The sequence below is a fragment of the Arabidopsis lyrata genome, assembly GCF_000004255.2.
Source record: "Arabidopsis lyrata subsp. lyrata unplaced genomic scaffold ARALYscaffold_2, whole genome shotgun sequence".
In the NCBI taxonomy this organism is placed as follows: domain Eukaryota; kingdom Viridiplantae; phylum Streptophyta; class Magnoliopsida; order Brassicales; family Brassicaceae; genus Arabidopsis; species Arabidopsis lyrata.
Window position 1 is genome coordinate 1,289,484 of NW_003302554.1, and position 18,378 is coordinate 1,307,861.

The 18,378-nt window shown below is 36.0% G+C and overlaps 1 protein-coding gene across 6 annotated transcripts; it reads left to right on the plus strand.

Moving 5' to 3' along the window:
- Positions 1 to 341: 341 nt before the first annotated feature.
- LOC9324048 (SPX domain-containing membrane protein At1g63010) lies at positions 342 to 5,272 on the plus strand. 6 transcript variants are annotated; one of them, XM_021034920.1, is made up of 13 exons: positions 342 to 562; positions 645 to 725; positions 975 to 1,115; positions 1,890 to 2,085; positions 2,185 to 2,305; positions 2,544 to 2,855; positions 2,947 to 3,051; positions 3,131 to 3,585; positions 3,673 to 3,980; positions 4,077 to 4,258; positions 4,358 to 4,548; positions 4,646 to 4,779; positions 4,854 to 5,272. In XM_021034920.1, exons 4-13 carry the CDS (start codon positions 2,033 to 2,035, stop codon positions 5,090 to 5,092), a joined length of 2,100 nt encoding a protein of 699 aa, XP_020890579.1. In that variant the 5' UTR covers positions 342 to 562; positions 645 to 725; positions 975 to 1,115; positions 1,890 to 2,032; the 3' UTR covers positions 5,093 to 5,272. The 6 variants fall into 6 exon arrangements, with proteins under 6 accessions (XP_020890579.1, XP_020890581.1, XP_020890583.1 ...); XM_021034922.1 differs by having other exon boundaries at positions 1,991 to 2,085; XM_021034924.1 differs by having other exon boundaries at positions 2,033 to 2,085.
- Positions 5,273 to 18,378: the final 13,106 nt, after the last annotated feature.

Below are 18,378 nucleotides of genomic sequence, written 5' to 3' on the forward strand. Positions count from 1 at the left end.
CAATGTTTCTTTTTGTAGAAGACTATATAAGTTACCTACAATATTTTATGATCTTTCCTAAATCGGTGATACTCATTTTTGTTAACCAATTATTATTGTTATATCTTTTTTTGGTCTTCTAATTCGGATTATTCGTTTAATTAAATAATTTAATTTTCCATAACGACAGAGAAAATATCAGAACAACGTTACATTAGTAGTTTATTCCATAGGCGGCCGAAATAAATAGTTTATTCCATTTTAACCCCAAAACTTCAGCTTTCGTTCCCAAACCCCCCTAGAAGTTTCACATAGTTACGTGAAACCCCTTTTTATTAAAAACATGCAAATTGAGGACTTTCGACAGCCACGATATGATTTTCCACTTTTTTCCCTCAATGATTGGGTCCATCTGAGTAAATGCGATTGCCGATTGATGATCACATTACTCGTTATAAGATTCTGCGATCTACTATGAGCAAATTAGTCCGATACTCTCTCCAAGATTCTCTTTTTCTTCTTCTTATCTTTCTGGGTTTAATATAAATTCTTTTTCTTGGCAAAAATCGAAACTTTTTTCTGGGTTTGTGTTTCTCAGATCATTTTTCGTTGATTTTAACTCATAAAAGAATGATCTTTTTTGATTCAGACTTGTTGTTTTTCAGGTGTAAATTACGTTGATGGTCATCTATATCTCGAAATCAGAACATAAAGTTGGGATTTTTCAATCGAATTTCTCTGTTTAGGTAATGCATTTTTTGGTTTTGATTACTTGGAAAAAGTTGACAAAGAAAGAGAATCTAGGGTTTGATTGGACTCCATTTTAGAAAAAGTTCAAAACTTTTTTTGGCGTTTTTCATATGTCTGCAAGGTGTGGAATTTTCTTTTTAACAGGCAAAACAATTTGGCCTACTTAAGCAAGTTGGCTGCTTTAGAAATCATTTATCATTGACTCCACTAAGATCTAATTTATACTATTTTATTATTTTGTGTAGGCCTTCCTTAATGCTAAGTTCGTGTGTTCTGATCCCTTTGCACTATTTTAATCTATTTTCAGAGATTTCATCTGTATAAGATCTCAAGGAAACATCAGCTTTTTTTTTTTTGTATTCAAGAAGAACCAGAAGAAGAACGAGGTAAACATTATGAGTTTTATTGATATATATTACTCTGTTTTGGCTCATTTACTATAACAAAGGATCTTGGTGAATTGAAATGCAAGAGTTTTAAAGTAGAAATTAGCTGAATTTTGATTGTTTCTTCAAATTCTGTTTTGATTTGATTTGGTATTTAATTCCATAGTGATTTCTACGTGATCGTATCATCATCTAAGCACATGGCTTATAGTGATAGCCAGCCATTTTAGCCGCTGACTTTCTTATAAATCTTTTTATAAAAGTGTTTCTTGGAAATTTTCTTGATTTTGTTTCTATAACTGTAGTTAGTATTGTGCTTAAGCACTATCAGATACTCAGCAATTCACGCAATCCATTTGAGGTTTATTCCTTTTAGATGCTTTATGATCTCTTCGTGCTTGAGTCATATTGTTTTTTTTGTCCCTGAAACGGGTTTGTGTTAATCCCTTGAATCTGCCCTGTGGCTATGCTTCTTGAATCTACCTGTATAGCTCTCTTTGTGACTGTCTTGATTATTAACTGTAAAAAGTGACATTGCTTGCGTAATGATCAGGTTGAGTTTAGACAATTTTGTTAGCTCCATTGGGTAAGGCTTGTTGTGGATTAGTTGATTGAAATCTCAATGTCGATTAAGTCTTCAGGAGCTTTGAATATGTCAAAAATGTTTTAAGAAATGTTCTTTTCTCTCCTTTCCATTTTGGGATTTAAAAACTGTTTGTGAATGCTATTGACTTTGGATGCTATTATTATGTATTTGTTTAAATTCATTTTCAGTATGCCGCAAACCCATTCTCTGTATGCTTCATCAAGTTGACAAAAAGCAAAATCTATATATAAGTGATATTAGGGTGTTCTACTTTCCACATTCTTCTGAGGCTCTTATCTAAACTTTGCGCTCTGCTTTATGCGATAAAAAGATGGTGGCTTTTGGGAAATATTTGCAGCGGAAACAAATCGAAGAATGGAGAGGGTATGCATTTGCTTGTGACTTCATTTCAGCCAAAACTTTGATTTATCTTCTAATCCTCTGATTTTTGTTGCTAATGAAGTTTTGATGATCCCCTTGTAGCTATTACATCAATTACAAATTGATGAAGAAGAAAGTGAAACAATATGCTGAACAAATCCAAGGCGGATCTCAACATCCTCGCCATGTTCTCAAAGATTTCTCAAGGATGCTTGATACTCAGGTATGTTATAGACAATTTCAAGATGATTTTGTTTGAGTATTACGCTCTCTGAATTGTAATCGTCCATGCATCTCCGAGGTTAAGTATGGCTATATACGAGTAGTCGCAGTCTGCTGTTTTTCACTGTTTCTGTTTATTAGATGAGACATTCAAGAAATTAACCATTCTGATGATCAGATGGAATTCCTTTATAATGTTGAATTGTTCTAGATATTGAAAGCCATTCATCGTTTTGCAGATTGAGACAACTGTCCTTTTCATGTTGGAACAACAAGGGTTGCTTGCAGGGCGATTAGCCAAATTGAGGGAAACGCATGATGCTATACTTGAGCAGCCTGACATATCAAGAATTGTCGAGCTACGAGAAGCATACAGAGACGTTGGACGAGACCTTCTCCAGCTCCTGAAATTCGTTGAGTTGAACGCCGTTGGTCTGCGCAAGATACTTAAAAAATTCGACAAACGGTTTGGTTATAGATTCGCTGATTATTACGTGAAGACACGCGCTAATCATCCTTACTCTCAGCTTCAACAAGTCTTTAAGCATGTGGTAAATTAATTTTCTTACCGCTCTTTCACTGGTTTTGTCTATAGGCTCTTCTTTTTAGGCATCTGAAATTTTCTGTGTATGGAATTTGTAGGGTGTAGGAGCTGTTGTTGGGGCAATTTCCCGCAATCTTCATGAGCTTCAAGAAAATGAAGGAAGCTTTTATTCAATTTATGACCAACCTGTTCTTCCGCTTCAGGTACTACATTTCAAAAATATCAAATCAGACTCATATATTTAGCTCTCGTAAATCCTAATCCTTTCCATAAATTCTGCAGGATCCAGTGGTTGAAGCCATAAAAACTGCGGTGGACAAGTTAACCTTCTCGACAAATTTCCTCAACTTCTTGGCACAGCATGCTCTTATCATGCAAGATGATTTGGTGACTCCTTCAGAGGATACAATCGATGAGCGGACTTACCATTTTAATTCGTTACTCCTGAATCTAGGAAACACATTTTTGTACATGGTCAACACTTATATCATCGTTCCGACAGCGGACGACTATTCGATGAGCCTTGGAGCTGCAGCAACGGTTTGTGGTGTTGTCATTGGATCTATGGCTGTGGCTCAAGTATTCTCATCGGTTTATTTCAGCGCATGGTCCAACAAATCTTACTTCAAACCTCTTGTGTTTAGCAGCATCGCACTCTTTATCGGAAACTTGATGTATGCGTTGGCTTATGATGCCAATTCCATAGCGCTTCTATTACTCGGCCGTCTCTGTTGTGGGTAAGTTAAAAGTACAATCATTTTCCTATAAATGGTGTAAAAGAGGAAACCTTTTCTTCAACTAATTTTAACCCTTTAAATTTGCAGGTTGGGATCAGCAAGAGCTGTTAACCGGAGATATATCAGCGATTGTGTGCCTTTGAGAATCCGAATGCAGGCATCGGCGGGTTTTGTGAGTGCAAGTGCTCTTGGAATGGCTTGTGGTCCTGCGCTTGCCGGTTTACTCCAAATCAAATTCAAGTTTTACAAGTTAACATTTAACCAATCAACTTTGCCGGGGTGGGTTATGGCTGTGGCTTGGCTGTTCTATTTGGTATGGCTATGCATTTCATTCAGAGAGCCGTTGCGTGACACAGAGGAAGAAGAAGATACCAATCCAAATGAAACAACATCAAGTAATGCTTTTGTAGATTATTCATATTAAAACTGTTCCCTTTTTCTGATTGTTAACAGTTATTAACGAGGTTCGATTGAATTCTTGGTCGATGCAGTGACAGATAGAGTAGAAAGTAGCAGAGTCGAGGAAGGTCTTCGAATGCCCTTGCTGATTACTTCAGGAATCAAGCCAGAAGATGAAGAGGAATGTGATGAAAGTGAAGAATCTCCAGAAGATTCTCACAAACCTGCAAACTCTTTCAGATCAGCATACCGACTTCTTACTCCATCTGTTAAGGTATCGTCATCAAACATTCGGAAAAATATATGATTTTGATGAATTCTCGATAGAAGTTTTATCTTACTGAGAGCTGTGTTATGCGGTTCTGGTCGTCAGGTTCAACTGTTGATCTACTTCATGCTCAAATATGCTATGGAGATATTACTGTCGGAATCTAGTGTCATTACTTCATACTACTTTAGTTGGACAACAAGCTCCGTTGCCATCTTCCTGGCCTGCCTTGGCCTCACTGTGCTACCAATCAACATTTTGGTCGGAAGTTACATCAGTAATATGTTTGAAGACAGGTACTCTTTGAATCGATATAAAGCTTGAATCTTTTCACATCTAGTCCATTACACTGATGGTTTTTTGTGACTGAGTTATAATTTGTCTCTCTCATAGGCAAATCCTTCTAACATCTGAGATCATCGTCTTCCTCGGGATTCTCTTCAGTTTCAACTTGTTTGTTCCATACACTGTACCTCAATATGTAATCTCTGGTCTCATAATGTTTGTTGCTGCTGAAGTACTCGAAGGTATAATTATACAGACCTCTGCTTTCTGTTTTAAAAGGACAACCGACTTCTAATAACTTTTTTGGTTTCTTTAGGTGTGAATCTATCGTTGTTATCGCGGGTAATGTCATCAAGGCTATCAAAAGGAACGTACAACGGAGGATTGCTCTCAACAGAAGCTGGAACGTTGGCTCGTGTTGTGGCAGATGCAACCATAACATTGGGAGGATACTTGGGAAGAGGCCATCTCCTGAATGCCACTCTTCTACCATCACTTGTCATCTGCATTGGCTCCATTGTTGCTACTTGTTGTACTTATAACTCTCTCTATTGATTTTGAAGTTTTGCTACCAATTTTACATAATAGAATAAACAGTGTGTATGATCCTCTCTCTTTTATTTGATTATTTTTGTTGTTGTCACCAATGTTCTAATTCCTGTGGGTGTATATGTGTTTTATAATACATATAGTATGTATACTGATCAGTATATATACGGGAATATGAATATCAAATCCTCCATTTGATAGAAACCATGTTCCAGTTTTGTGAGATTTTATCTGAATTATTGTAAAAAATTTTGTTTTTAAATTTTATCCAATATATCTGAATTACTAGAATTTAACACGCGATGTACCGCGGGGCTATATCTTCTTAAAAAATGTAATGTTATTTTTTAAAAGATTAACTGAAAATATATCATATTAGTTTGTATTTTTAAATGTAGATATCTATCTATGTATTATTTAGTGTATGATTACTATTGTTTAGGTTTCAATTTTTGAAGTATAGATACGAAAACATACATTTTTTTAAGTAACGATGTATGGTCAATTTAAAAATTTTGAATATTTTACTCCGCGGTATACCGTGGGTCGATTTTTTTATAACTAAATTTTTTAAATTTTAAGTTGTATTTGTTTTGTTAATATTGTATGTTTTTTTGTGTTTAAGGTTGTATAATTGTATTTTGATTGTTAATTTTAGGATTTTATCCGTGATATACCATTCTTTATTAATATCGGCCCAAACCCATCATCCCATATAAACCCGTCTATATTATCTGTTAGCTTAATTATTAGTGTTATAAAATCCAAGAAAATAAATTATTATTGTTATAAAATCCAATAATTTTAGGATCTCACCCGTGGTATACCGTTCCTTGAATGATTTTAAATTTATACTACTAATATATATTTTAAATTTATCATATAAATTATATGATTTTTCTATGTGAATATTTTGATTATTATAAATTAGTAGTTTTATTGTTATGCAAAATGTTAATAAATATTTGCTATAAATCGATTTTATACATATTGTGTGGAGTGAAATTCACGGAATTCTTTTTTGAAGATTATGGAAAGATTGTGTAGAGATTTTTAGAAACAAATTAGGCAAGATATCGTTTGGTTAATATCTTTTATTTAAATTTTGTAAAACTAAATAATAAATGCCAATGCCAAGATCCTGTATCTCCTTACCTCTTCATCCTTTGCACCGAGGTCTTATCCGGTTTATGCTCTAAAGCCCAAGCCAATGGGACACTACCGGGAATCAAAGTGGCAAGGGCTAGTCCACCAATCAATCACCTTCTCTTTGCCGACGACACAATGTTTTTTTGCAAATCAAGCCCGGTGTGTTGTTCTACTTTCACACGGATCCTTGAGCAATATGAAAAGGTGTCGGGTCAATGTATTAACCTTTCCAAGTCCGCAATTACATTCTCCTCAAAGACGTCAAGCGATACTAAAGTTAAAGTGAAAGATGCTCTTAAAATAAACCAAGAAGGAGGTATTGGAAAGTATCTTGGTCTCCCCGAGCACTTTGGTAGAAAGAAAAGAGATATCTTCTCTAGTATTGTTGATAAGATTCGTCAAAGAGCACATAGTTGGTCCTCCCGTTTCCTCTCCGGAGCTGGTAAACAAGTCCTCTTAAAAGCTGTTCTCCAATCTATCCCATCATATGCTATGTCTTGCTTCAAGCTCCATTCCTCTCTTTGTAAACAACTACACTCCGTTCTCACGAGATTTTGGTGGGATGATAAACCGGGGAAGAAAAAGATGTGTTTGGTTGCTTGGGACAAGTTAACTAAACCTAAATTTGACTGTGGCTTAGGCTTCAAAGATGTCGAAGCATTTAACAATGCCTTCCTTGCAAAGATTGGATGGAGAATTTTACACAATCCTTCTTCTCTCTTGGCCAAAATTCTCTTGGGCAAGTACTGCCACTCCTCATCTTTTTTGGACTGCAAATCCCCTTCATCGGCCTCTCATGGGTGGCGAGGAATTCTCATTGGCAGAGACCTTCTCAAGGAAGGACTGGGATGGTCAATTGGTAATGGTAACAAGGTCCGCATCTGGCAGGATCCTTGGTTATCCCTTCAACAGCCCCAAGTCCCCATAGGTCCACCAACTTTTAATACCTCCTCTATACTGGTTAAGGATCTTCTCGGTCCTCTGTCACAGACTTGGAATCCTACAGCAATTAGAGATCTCTTACCTCAATATGAGGATACCATTCGTGCACTAAATACCAGCTTCTTGGGCTTACAAGATACTCTGGTTTGGCTCCCTGAAAAGTCAGGGCAATACTCAACCAAATAAGGCTACAACTTAGCTAAGAAGTCTTCTCAGCTGAGCTCTACACCCTCTCCTTCTTTCAACTGGAACAAGGTAATTTGGGAGATCAAAGCAGGTCCAAAAATCAAAAGCTTTCTTTGGAAGGCTGCTAGTGGTGCTCTCTCCTTGGGCAGTAATCTGGGAAAAAGAGGATTATCATGTGCTAAGAACTGCTGTAGATGTGGTGAGCGTGAGGATGAACTCCATCTCCTTTGGTACTATCCTTTTGCACAAAGAGTCTGGCAGGTAGCTCCTCTCCATCTACAAATCTCCTCAGCTTCCTTGGTGGATTTATTTTCTCTACTGAAAACAACTTCTTCAACTTCTGCCCTGCCACCCACGGGTCTCTCTTTGACTCCTCTGGCTCCTTGGATCCTATGGAATCTGTGGAAAGCACGCAATTACCTCATCTTTGAGGATCATACCTTCTCGGAACAAGACATTGTTCTTAAAGCCATCAAAGAAGCTAAGGATTGGCAGGCGGCTCAATCATGCCTCCCAAACCAGACCATAAAGAGGAAACAGCGCAGTCCTCCTCCTGTGAACAGTGAAGCAGTCAAATGCTTTGTTGATGCTGCCTGGTGTGGTAATACAAAGCTGTGTGGGCAAGGATGGGTAGTGTATGATCTAGCAATGCACCAATCCGTTACTCTGTCTCCCAAAGCTTAGTCACTTCGGCTCTTTCTGCAGAAGCCCTGGCCTTGCGCAGTGCTCTGATTTCCCTGTGTCAAAATTTAGCTTGCTCCCACGACACAGCATTGGAGGTGTACTCTGACTGTCAAGTACTCACGTCCACCCTCAACTCAAAAGCATGCTCTAAGGAGCTCAATGCGATTCTCCTCGATATCACTTCTTTAAGTGATTCTTTTATGTCGATCTCCTTCAACTTTGTTCCTCGTTTGGATAATGTTGTCGCTGATTCATTAGCAAAGTCTGCACTTGTCGCAACAAAACTTTCCTCTGTTTCTGGAATGTAACTCTGTTTCGTTTATTAATCTAAGGTTGTTCAAAAAAAAAATGCCAATGGCATGGACTCGTAAATAAGGTGGAACTGAAGAATTTATTTGCTAAAGATACTCCAAAAATGTATATATAGATTGTAATAAATGTTGTTTTATGTTGATTTAGCTTTTGTTCTTGTTGATGTCTCAGTTCTAGTTCTTGATGTTGTTGCTCCATCTCTAACTATATTCTCTAATTAGCATATAAATTTCTAAGTTTTTATTTGTTACAATGTTTTCTAATACCAGTTAGTCTCCACATTCATCTCTTATCCTCTTGTTGAATCTGGAATTGTGCACCTTGCATTTTTTCTAAATTCAATTGGGTTATGTTGATATATCTATTTATCTGACTACCATATTCAATTGTTTTACCATCTATAATTAACCAAAACCTTATCATACCAAAATTAAATGTTAGTGACATATATCATCACATGGAAAGTCAGAGGAGCTCACAACAATTTTTATATGTTTTGCTTAGAATGTTTTAATTTAATTTAGATTAAAGTCTTAATTGTTATGTACATCTTGGTCCATTTGAACAATAGTATTCACTATTCAGCAAAAGAAATATCTATTTCTGGTTAGTAGAGCAAAATATGTTCCGAGGATGTAATATTAAGAAAATTAGATTTAACCCACTCATGAAATTGATATTTAATAAATTTGAGGTATCGACCTTTAACTTTCACAATAAACTGGATGTAAATAGACTACTGGATTACTCTAATAAAAATGATATATCTACACGTTTATAGCTTATTTCCTACTAATTATATACAGTTAGGACATGATTTTAATCATCACAATAATTGGATATCAATAGTCTATTGGATTATTTTATTCCGATGAAAATGATAAGTATTAAGAAGTTTAACACTTATTTCCAACTAATATACCAATATTTATTAATTTTTATCCTGGTTAGATTTTAAACCCCTAATGAAAATATTTCCAATTCCTTCTTCTAGATTTGGTGAAAGGATCATATATATGTGGTGCCAATTGATGATCTCGAAACGGCTTTGAGCTATTTTCCACTTCGCCCATTTGGCGCAGATCTTATTGTATACTCACAGTTATTTGTCAAATTAAAGAGATGACATCTGTTAAACGGAAAATAATATTTCATTCAGAGGATATCACGCAGTTATCGTCGAGTCTGTTAAACGGTATCGTGGCGATTTCGTCGCTGTGTGCAGAATGTCACATATGTACATAGAGCTGTTGATGCTGATTATGTACATATGTCTCTCTCACGGCAATATGTATATGATCGTGGGAGTTTATCCTACTAGGATATCTTTTGTTCGGCCCACGCCCACTCCAAGTCTTTTTTCGAATTTGAATGGTGAATATGAGAATGAAAAAGGAGAGAAGCAAGAGGGTGAGAATTTTTCCCACTACTATACACTAGGAAGGAAAAAATCTCTAAGATAATTAGTGTAATCTTGACATCCATGCACATGCTAGAAAGTAATAATCCTAATCAAATTAGAATTTAGAATACTAAATAATGTAGGATTATCAACAAATCGTTTCCTCATAATAAATACACACATAACATAATCAAAAACAAAAAATGTAAACGATGAAAACGTATACAAAGATTGAGAGCAAACCAAATGGGAGCAATACTTATTTAATATAACGAAGCTTATCACCCATGAAAAACCCTAGTCACAACCAATTAATATAACTTCCCAAACACCATTATCAAGACAAGCAACAAATCTAACATCTCCAAAGTACATCAACATCAAAACCCCTAGATTGTTTGGTTTTTATCTTATAACATTACGAAAGCAAACTCGAATTTTTAAACAGTTTACCACATCGTTCATCAACATCTTTAGATTGAATTTACACACAAAGAAATAATAATCTCATACAAATAAAACACGAGTAGGATATTGTGTAATCATCTACTATAGTCCATATTCCCATTGTTCAGAAAACATAAAACTATATAAAAATAATATATAATATATAGGATTATAGGAATATGGACTATAGTAATATATATATATATATATATATATATATATGTTTTTGAATACAATGTAAAATTTATTTGAAAAACTTTTTACATCAGCGATTGTTTAAACGTTTTTGGAATACATTGAGCAAATAAAAGAAGAGATGAGAGCTTCTTTCTTATTTTGATGCGAACACAACTTTCATATCTTTGATCTCCTTGATCTCTTATGTTTCGGACTTGCTTGTCTATTTTCTGTATCATTTGAGATGATGAGAACAAAACTTCTCCATGTCTTCTCTTATTTCTTCCTTTTCATAGCGAGCGAATTATGATTTGAAAGGTATATCTCGTCAAGAAGAGACAATCTTTTCTCATAGACTTATCCGTGATAAGCTTGAGAATAATATCCCAACTTGTAGAGAAATTCCTAGTGAGAAGTTTACTAGCTAGCCCCGACCAAATCCCTTATGAGTATCGACAAGTGAAGCACAAATGACTGCGAGATTCAAGGGGTTCACGACTGGTGCCGGCCGGAGAAATATGAGGCCCAATACAAAACAAATTTTTTTATGGGTTTTATAGATAAAATTTAAAAACTGAGACCAAATCTTAAAATTTTAGAAAAATGGAGCCTATTTTGGCAATAACAAATAGATAAATTTATAAATTGAGACTAAATCTGAAAAGTTCAGAAAAATATGGCCTATTTTGCAATAACAAATTTTTTGAGGCCTAATTTTGCCTAATACCAATATGTCTTGGGTATGTGTGGCGGACCGGACCTGTTTACGACAGAAGATATATGAGAGATCCACCCAACATTCCAACTTAATATTTTCTTTTATAATACATTATAACATCAAATAGTTTATATTATTCAAACTAGAGATGGTGTGGCTAGGAACAGAAACACCAACATAAGAGAAAGATATATATATACGATGGTTTTTAGAAATATGAGCCAAGTTATCAGCCAAATAATTTGAACCTAGAAGATTGTAATATGACAAAAGATTGTACCATGTCTCATCCCTCCATCGTTTACTATGTAACAAAACCAATTAAGAAAATAAAATACTTGCTTTGGTTCTACTTTTGGTTCAATAACCCTAGTCTGTTTTTGTGTACAACTATCCGTGGACTCGAAGAATGTTATACTTTTCAGGATAGTTTATACGTCGTTCCAGCCTCCTCACTAAGTCTCGTGTCGGCAAAACAAGAGGCAAAAGATATTTTCTCAACGTCACAATATCTTTAGATAGTAACTATTTCAAAATTCTCCGAATTGATCGCGTAAGTGTTTTTGACACACCATAAACTCGTTTGTGGCATGTTGCTTGATTGCTTCTGTATCCTATTCTCTATGGCTTATCAAATCTCTCTTTTTATCTTTGTTGTAAGTTGTATTTCCTTGAAAGCTATTGTAAACTTTGTTTTTTGGGGTTGATTGAATGGAATACCAATATCATTTTGCCAAAAAAAAAAAAATACTTGCTTGTTCATACCAAAAAAAGAAAAGAAAAAGAAAATCCTTGCTAAATTTCGTTATCTAGCTATAAAATTATGTGAATATTTTTAATGGTTGGCTTCATGGTTTTATCTTTATTGGTAAAATGTATATTGATTCTTAACATAGTGAATTGCTAAACTCTAGCTAGTCGAGACGTAGGATTATTCATATCGATTAATCTAGATTCATAAAACTTTGTCCATCATTTTCTTCAACCCCTATTTTTATTGTTCAGACTTCAGAGTTATTTTAACACTCACGTCGATCTTGGTTTTTGGTTTAATCACACAGTTTAACAAAATTTCGATCTCGATTCAATGAAATCTTGGTTTTTGGTCACTTTTTGTTTTTTTTTTTTTCATTCGAATCTTGTTTATTGTTCAAAACACGACAAAATATATAATATTTCTTTAATCAAGACATTGTTTATATCGAAATCTTTGATCATATTGATCATATTAGTCCATAAATAACCGGAAAATCTAAATATAAATAGAAAAATGCAATTATTGTTATAAACCATATGGTTTATAACACTCCCCCTTGGAAGACATAACCGTGCCCGATACTAAACCGGGATCTCTATAATGCGCTGGGGAATGTTGCCTCATTAAAACCTTACCAGGAAAACTCAGTGGGACAAAACCATGGTGAAGGAAAAAGAGTACAACACGCATTACTCCCCCTGATTTGAGCATCACTGTAGATCCTTAAGTCCGCGCATCCCGATCTGATGAATGAGCTTCCGGAACGTTGAAGTCGGCAATGATTTGGTGAATAGGTCGGCTGAATTCTCACTTGACCGGATCTGTTGAACTTTGACCTGACCGTCCTTCATAAGGAAATATTCCAAAACCCTAAAGTACACGTTTGTTTAGGATTTCTTTCTAGATGAGAAATAGAAAGTTTCCATAAATGGAAAGTTCCATATAAGGAAAGATTCCATAAATAGAAAGTTCCATACATAAAACCGAAACCCTAGAAAAAACCCTAGTACTATAAATCGCGGATGCTAAAACCCTAAAACTTAACCGCGAAATCCTAATATCCTAATCTAGTATGATCCGATTGTTTGGTTGTTGCATACTAGATCAATCTTCTAGGGTTGATTTCATCCATATATATATAACATGATTGTGTAGAAAACACTTGCTGAAGACAAGCATGGCTCGGTCTTAAATACCGCATGACTTGGTCTAACCGATTACATGAGTTCTCATTTAACTCTATATATTATAGATGTCAGAAATCAACTATTATGAATACACGGCACTCAATGCCTCTCGTGACAATTATTTACAATGGGCTTTGGACACTGAGATTATCCTAAAGGAAAAAGGGGCTTGGTGAATCTATTGTGGAAGAAAACAATGTCACCAGAAGAGAAAGATATAAGGCGATTACTAACATACGCCATCACCTCAATGAGAGTCTCAAAATCAGTACCTCACTATTAAGAATCCTCTGGACCTCAGGACGGTGCTATTACCCAAAAGCCCGATTCGATCGAAAGAATCTCAGATTCCAGGAATTCAAATCCATGAATGAGTATAACTCAGCACTATTTAAAATAGTGTCAATACTGAGATTCCGTGATGAGGAAGTTACTGAGAATGACTTGCTAGAGAAAGCATTCTCGACCTTTCACACAAACAATATATTGCCTCAGCAACAATATCGTGAAAAAGGTTTTTACCACATATGCAAGTCTAAACTCTTGTTTTTGGGGAGGACTCCTCTGTAGAGAGTGCTAAGGAGTGAGGCTTTGGAGAAATCGTGATGAGAACATTGATTCTGATATGCTACTTGCTGAGCAAAACAATGAGTTATAAATAGTGAAATGAGACCTCCTGGTCCTACCCCATTATCAGAAGCCCATTGGGCTGAAGAGCCTAAAGAGCCTAAAGAGACTAAAGAGTCTAACCACGTCCAAAGAGATAAGTATCATGGCCACAGTCAGGGTAAATGGAATGAACGTGGTAGAAGTGGAAAATATAATTTATATGATCAAGGAAACCATTCATATGGTTAAGGCCACCGACCCGACTTTGGTCGTAATCGAGGTAGGCCACGGTATACCCAAACCACAACACTCAAATAAACTTGTTTGCCACTGATGAGTAATAGGGAAACCATTGGACTAAGACGTGCAGGACACCTAAGCATCTCGTTGATCTCTATCAAGAGAGTTTGAAAAGAATCAAGAAGCTCATTTAGTTCATCACGATGGTGAAGAAGATTTCGACCATGAGATAGATGATTATGAGAATTCAATAAACGAAATATCTAAAGACATGGTTCATTAGCCAAATTGCGGGTATAGCTAAATTTAGTGAAGGCTAAGGGCAGGCCCATGGCAGGCCCATATTCCCAAGGGCACGCATCCTTAGATGTTTCATATTCACCCAGCCCAAAGGGGCTTGTTGAGTTTCAAAGAAATGTGTTTGAATGGTTTCCACATTGAAACTAAGGGTGAAGGGAACAAAGGATTCCCATATATTACTAAGATCACCCAAGACCATGAGAAGGTCTTAGAGACTATACCCGCGTCATAAACCTTTACTATGCCAAGGTCAATATGATAAAGGCTAATACAGTAAACAAAAGGGTTTACTGAGAAATTCACTAATGGCATGACCGGCTTAGCCAGCCTGGTTCTAACATGATGCTTAAAGCTGATATTAAAATCAAAAGGGCACACCTCTTAAGGACCTCACGTGTGTAGCATGTACACAAGGGAAACTCATACTAAGGCCATCACCAGTCAAAGCAACTAGAAACTTGGTGTTTCCTAGATTGCTGGCCCAGACCATAAGTCTGTGAGCCCACATACTTAAGACTATATGTCTAGATAATGCTGGTAACTTATGTCCCAAGCGTTTTATGGCTACAATATGTCCATGAGGGGGAGAGTAGTATACCCCGTGGCACATGTCCATACTTGAACTCAAAGTAGCTGCTTGGGGACACGCAATATTACATGCAACAAGAGCTTATACGCATCAGGCCATTCTAGTGAGCATAGATATTCCCCATCCCAATTGCTAACGGGTCATGAGCCAGACGTTTCCCATCTTAAGACATTTGGGTGTTCAGTCTATGTACCCATTGCACCACCACAGAGAGCAGATAATGGGACCTCAAAAGGGGATGGGAATATACGTTAAAAATGATTCTCCCACCATCATTAAGTATCTCGAGCCAAAGGCCAGATACAAGGATTGTCATCTCAATGAATCCGTTTTCCTAACACTGGGTGAAGAGACTAACAAGCTGGTCAAAGAACTTACATGGAATCAAACATCCTTCACATGGCAAGATCCTCGGACTCCATCAGAGATCCAAAAGACTATATATCTACAAAAGCTAGCTAAAACAGTTGCCAAGATTCCTATAATGACCCAAAGAGAGTAACACAATCATACATACCAGCTTGTAATGCACCAGTACGTATTGTTGTTCACAAGGAACACATTCAAGTTGCTACAGAGGCTACAACACATAAGAAATGTGGTAGACCCAAAAGGTTCCAAAGACAAGAACCCTCGGAAATCAAAGAAAGGTGCAAGGGAAACCGAGAAGGTTCAAGAAACCATAGACATGGCCGGCTAATAGACATAACCCTAAGGTATCAATCAATGAGGTTTGGGACGCCAAACCTCAAGGTCCTGAAGGTGTAAAGAGATCTCTATAAACTATATCATGTCTAGAATACAATGGAACCGAAAAGATGTCGACATCAATGATAAAATATTTGCGCACAAGGTAGCAACTGAAATGAATGAGGATCAGGAGCCCACGTCTATACTAGAGTGCACTCAAAGACCTGATTGATTAAAATGGTACAAGACCATAAAACGTGGAGCTAAGAATCATTAAGAAGAAGAATGTGTTTGGTCCAATACAAAGGACACCATTCAATGTAAAGCCAGTGGGACAAATGAGTCTTTGTGATTGTGTGAAATAAACATAGTGAAAGCGTAATATATCAGACACGGCTTGTCGCACAAGGATTCACACAAAGACCAGAAATAGAGGAGATATACTCCCCTGTGGTGGATGCTAAGACATTTAAATCTTTGCTAAGTCTGGCTATATATAAAAGAGAAAGATTTGCGGCTAATGGATGTAATGCCTGCATATTTATATAAGTCCACTGGATAATATATGAGATTACCAGAGGGTATTGAGCTCAAAGATAAGAAAGATTCTCGAGAACAGCACTGCATAAGGCTGGACAAATCCTTATATGGACTGAAACAAAGCGGACGTATGTGGTATAACCGGTTAAGCGAATATCTCATCAGAGAAGGCTATAAAAACGATCCGATCAGTCCATGTATTTTCATAAAGAGGTTTGCAAACAAAGGATTTGTAATCATAGCAGTGTATATGAATGATTTAAACCTCTGGGTAATCGACCAAACAATTGAGTATATCTAAAGAAAGAATCTGAAAAGAAAGACCTAGGCAATAATTAAGTTCTGTTTGGGATTACAACCTGAGTACGTGAATAATGGAATCCTTGTGCATCAAATGGCATACACTGAAAGAGTACTCAAGGAGATTTAATAAGGACCAGGCCCGCCCATTGACCAGGCCCAATGGTGGTGAGAAGCCTCAGATTGGATAGTGATCCATTCAGTCCGGAAATGCCATACCTCAGTGCCATAGAAGTTCTAATGAATTTTGCTAGACACACTAGACCAAACATTTGTTTTGCCGTGAGTCTCCTGTCTAAATTTAGTTCATGATCAACCCAAAGGCACTGAAAAGGTTTAAAGGAAGGTTTGGTTAAATTTTAAAGTTTATTCTTCCTGCGTTGTTTACTTGGGTTTATTCTATACTGATCTAACCAAAGAAGATCCAGTTTGCTTTGGTTTAGTTTGATTTGCTGATGCAGGTTATTCATAAGATCAGAGTATGGCATGGTCAATGAATAGGAACTACGTGTGGCTTGATCCCTTCCAAGGGTACGTAGGCAGCCTTCCTTAAGGCGCAGCTACTACTACTACTACTACTACTACTACTAATACTACTACTACTACTACTACTACATCAAAGACCATCATATTTGAAGACAACGCAGCCTGTATTGCTCAACTAAAGGATGGCTATATCAAAGGGGATCGAACGAAGCATATTCTGCCTAAGTTCATCTTCACTCATGAATTACAGAAGGACGGTCAGGTCAAAGTTCAACAGATCCGGTCAAGTGAGAATTCAGCCGACCTATTCACCAAATCATTGCCGACTTCAACGTTCCGGAAGCTCATTCATCAGATCGGGATGCGCGGACTTAAGGATCTACAGTGATGCTCAAATCAGGGGGAGTAATGCGTGTTGTACTCTTTTTCCTTCACCATGGTTTTGTCCCACTGGGTTTTCCTGGTAAGGTTTTAATGAGGTAATATTCCCCAGCGCATTATAGAGATCCCGGTTTAGTATCGGGCACGGTTATGTCTTCCAAGGGGGAGTGTTATAAACCATATGGATGGACTCCATAACCGGCCCATGGCCCAGTAGGGTTTTACCTTATTCTATGTATCCTGCTATTATCATTGTATATATATCCCTTATTCTATTAATGAGAGGACACAGTTCACAACAATTATATAATTATAAGGAAGCAACGTTCTCGTAACGTGGGAAAACATATTCCCCTATGTTTTCTTTATATGAATTCAGACTCTATAAAGTAACAAGATAAATGTTCGAATTAATTTGTTTTTCAAAAAAAATAAAATAATAATAAAATAAAATAAAATTTGTTTTTCATTTCCAGAAATAGTTTTATTTTGGACTGGAAGCTATTCTTGTTCTTTTAAAGTAATGGCACAACTAGAGAATATCCAACGGCATATGCTAACTTTTAGAGTAGAGAAAATTAAATAATTTCTGAACACTTTGGAATTGAATCTTTTTTTTTTTTTTTTTTTTTGAAAAAGGTACTTATATTAAAAAAAAGGTCACTTTGGGATTGAATCTTAATTATTTCTAACGTACCAATTTAGTTTTACGAAACAAAAAGAAAACTATAAACCAATTTTAGAATTATATATATATATATATATATATATATATATATATATATATATATAAACAAACTGTAACCAAAATGAAACCAAACTAAACAGTAAAAAAGCATCGATTTTACCTTTTTTGTAACAAATTATTTATACTAAGACAAATTTTGCGAAAAACAGAATCTGAACTGAAGCTAAAATTGTATCAAATTAGACCGAATAACTAAAACTTTAAATCAAACTAAAACCCGGATTCATTGCACCTTACAAATACTAATTTTGCAGTAATTACCATTTTTTTCAACTTTCATATCTTTTTTAATAAAAAAATTATTCTCACCTCATGTGTTCAGATAAAAAAAGCTGCGAAAATTAGATGTCCAGCATTATGAAGAGACATCATGGAAAAATCTGATATTCCTTGTAGAAAATTCCTTATGTATATGTTCTCACACGCATAGTAACACATATATAAATAC

Bases quoted from the DNA above. Each gene is read 5' to 3' on its own strand.
- LOC9324048 (XM_021034920.1), top strand. From the start codon at position 2,033: ATGGTGGCTTTTGGGAAATATTTGCAGCGGAAACAAATCGAAGAATGG. The intron at 2,086-2,184 runs GTATGCATTTGC...ATCCCCTTGTAG, and splicing joins CAAATCGAAGAATGGAGAGG to CTATTACATCAATTACAAAT. The intron at 4,780-4,853 runs GTATAATTATAC...TGGTTTCTTTAG, and splicing joins TGCTGCTGAAGTACTCGAAG to GTGTGAATCTATCGTTGTTA.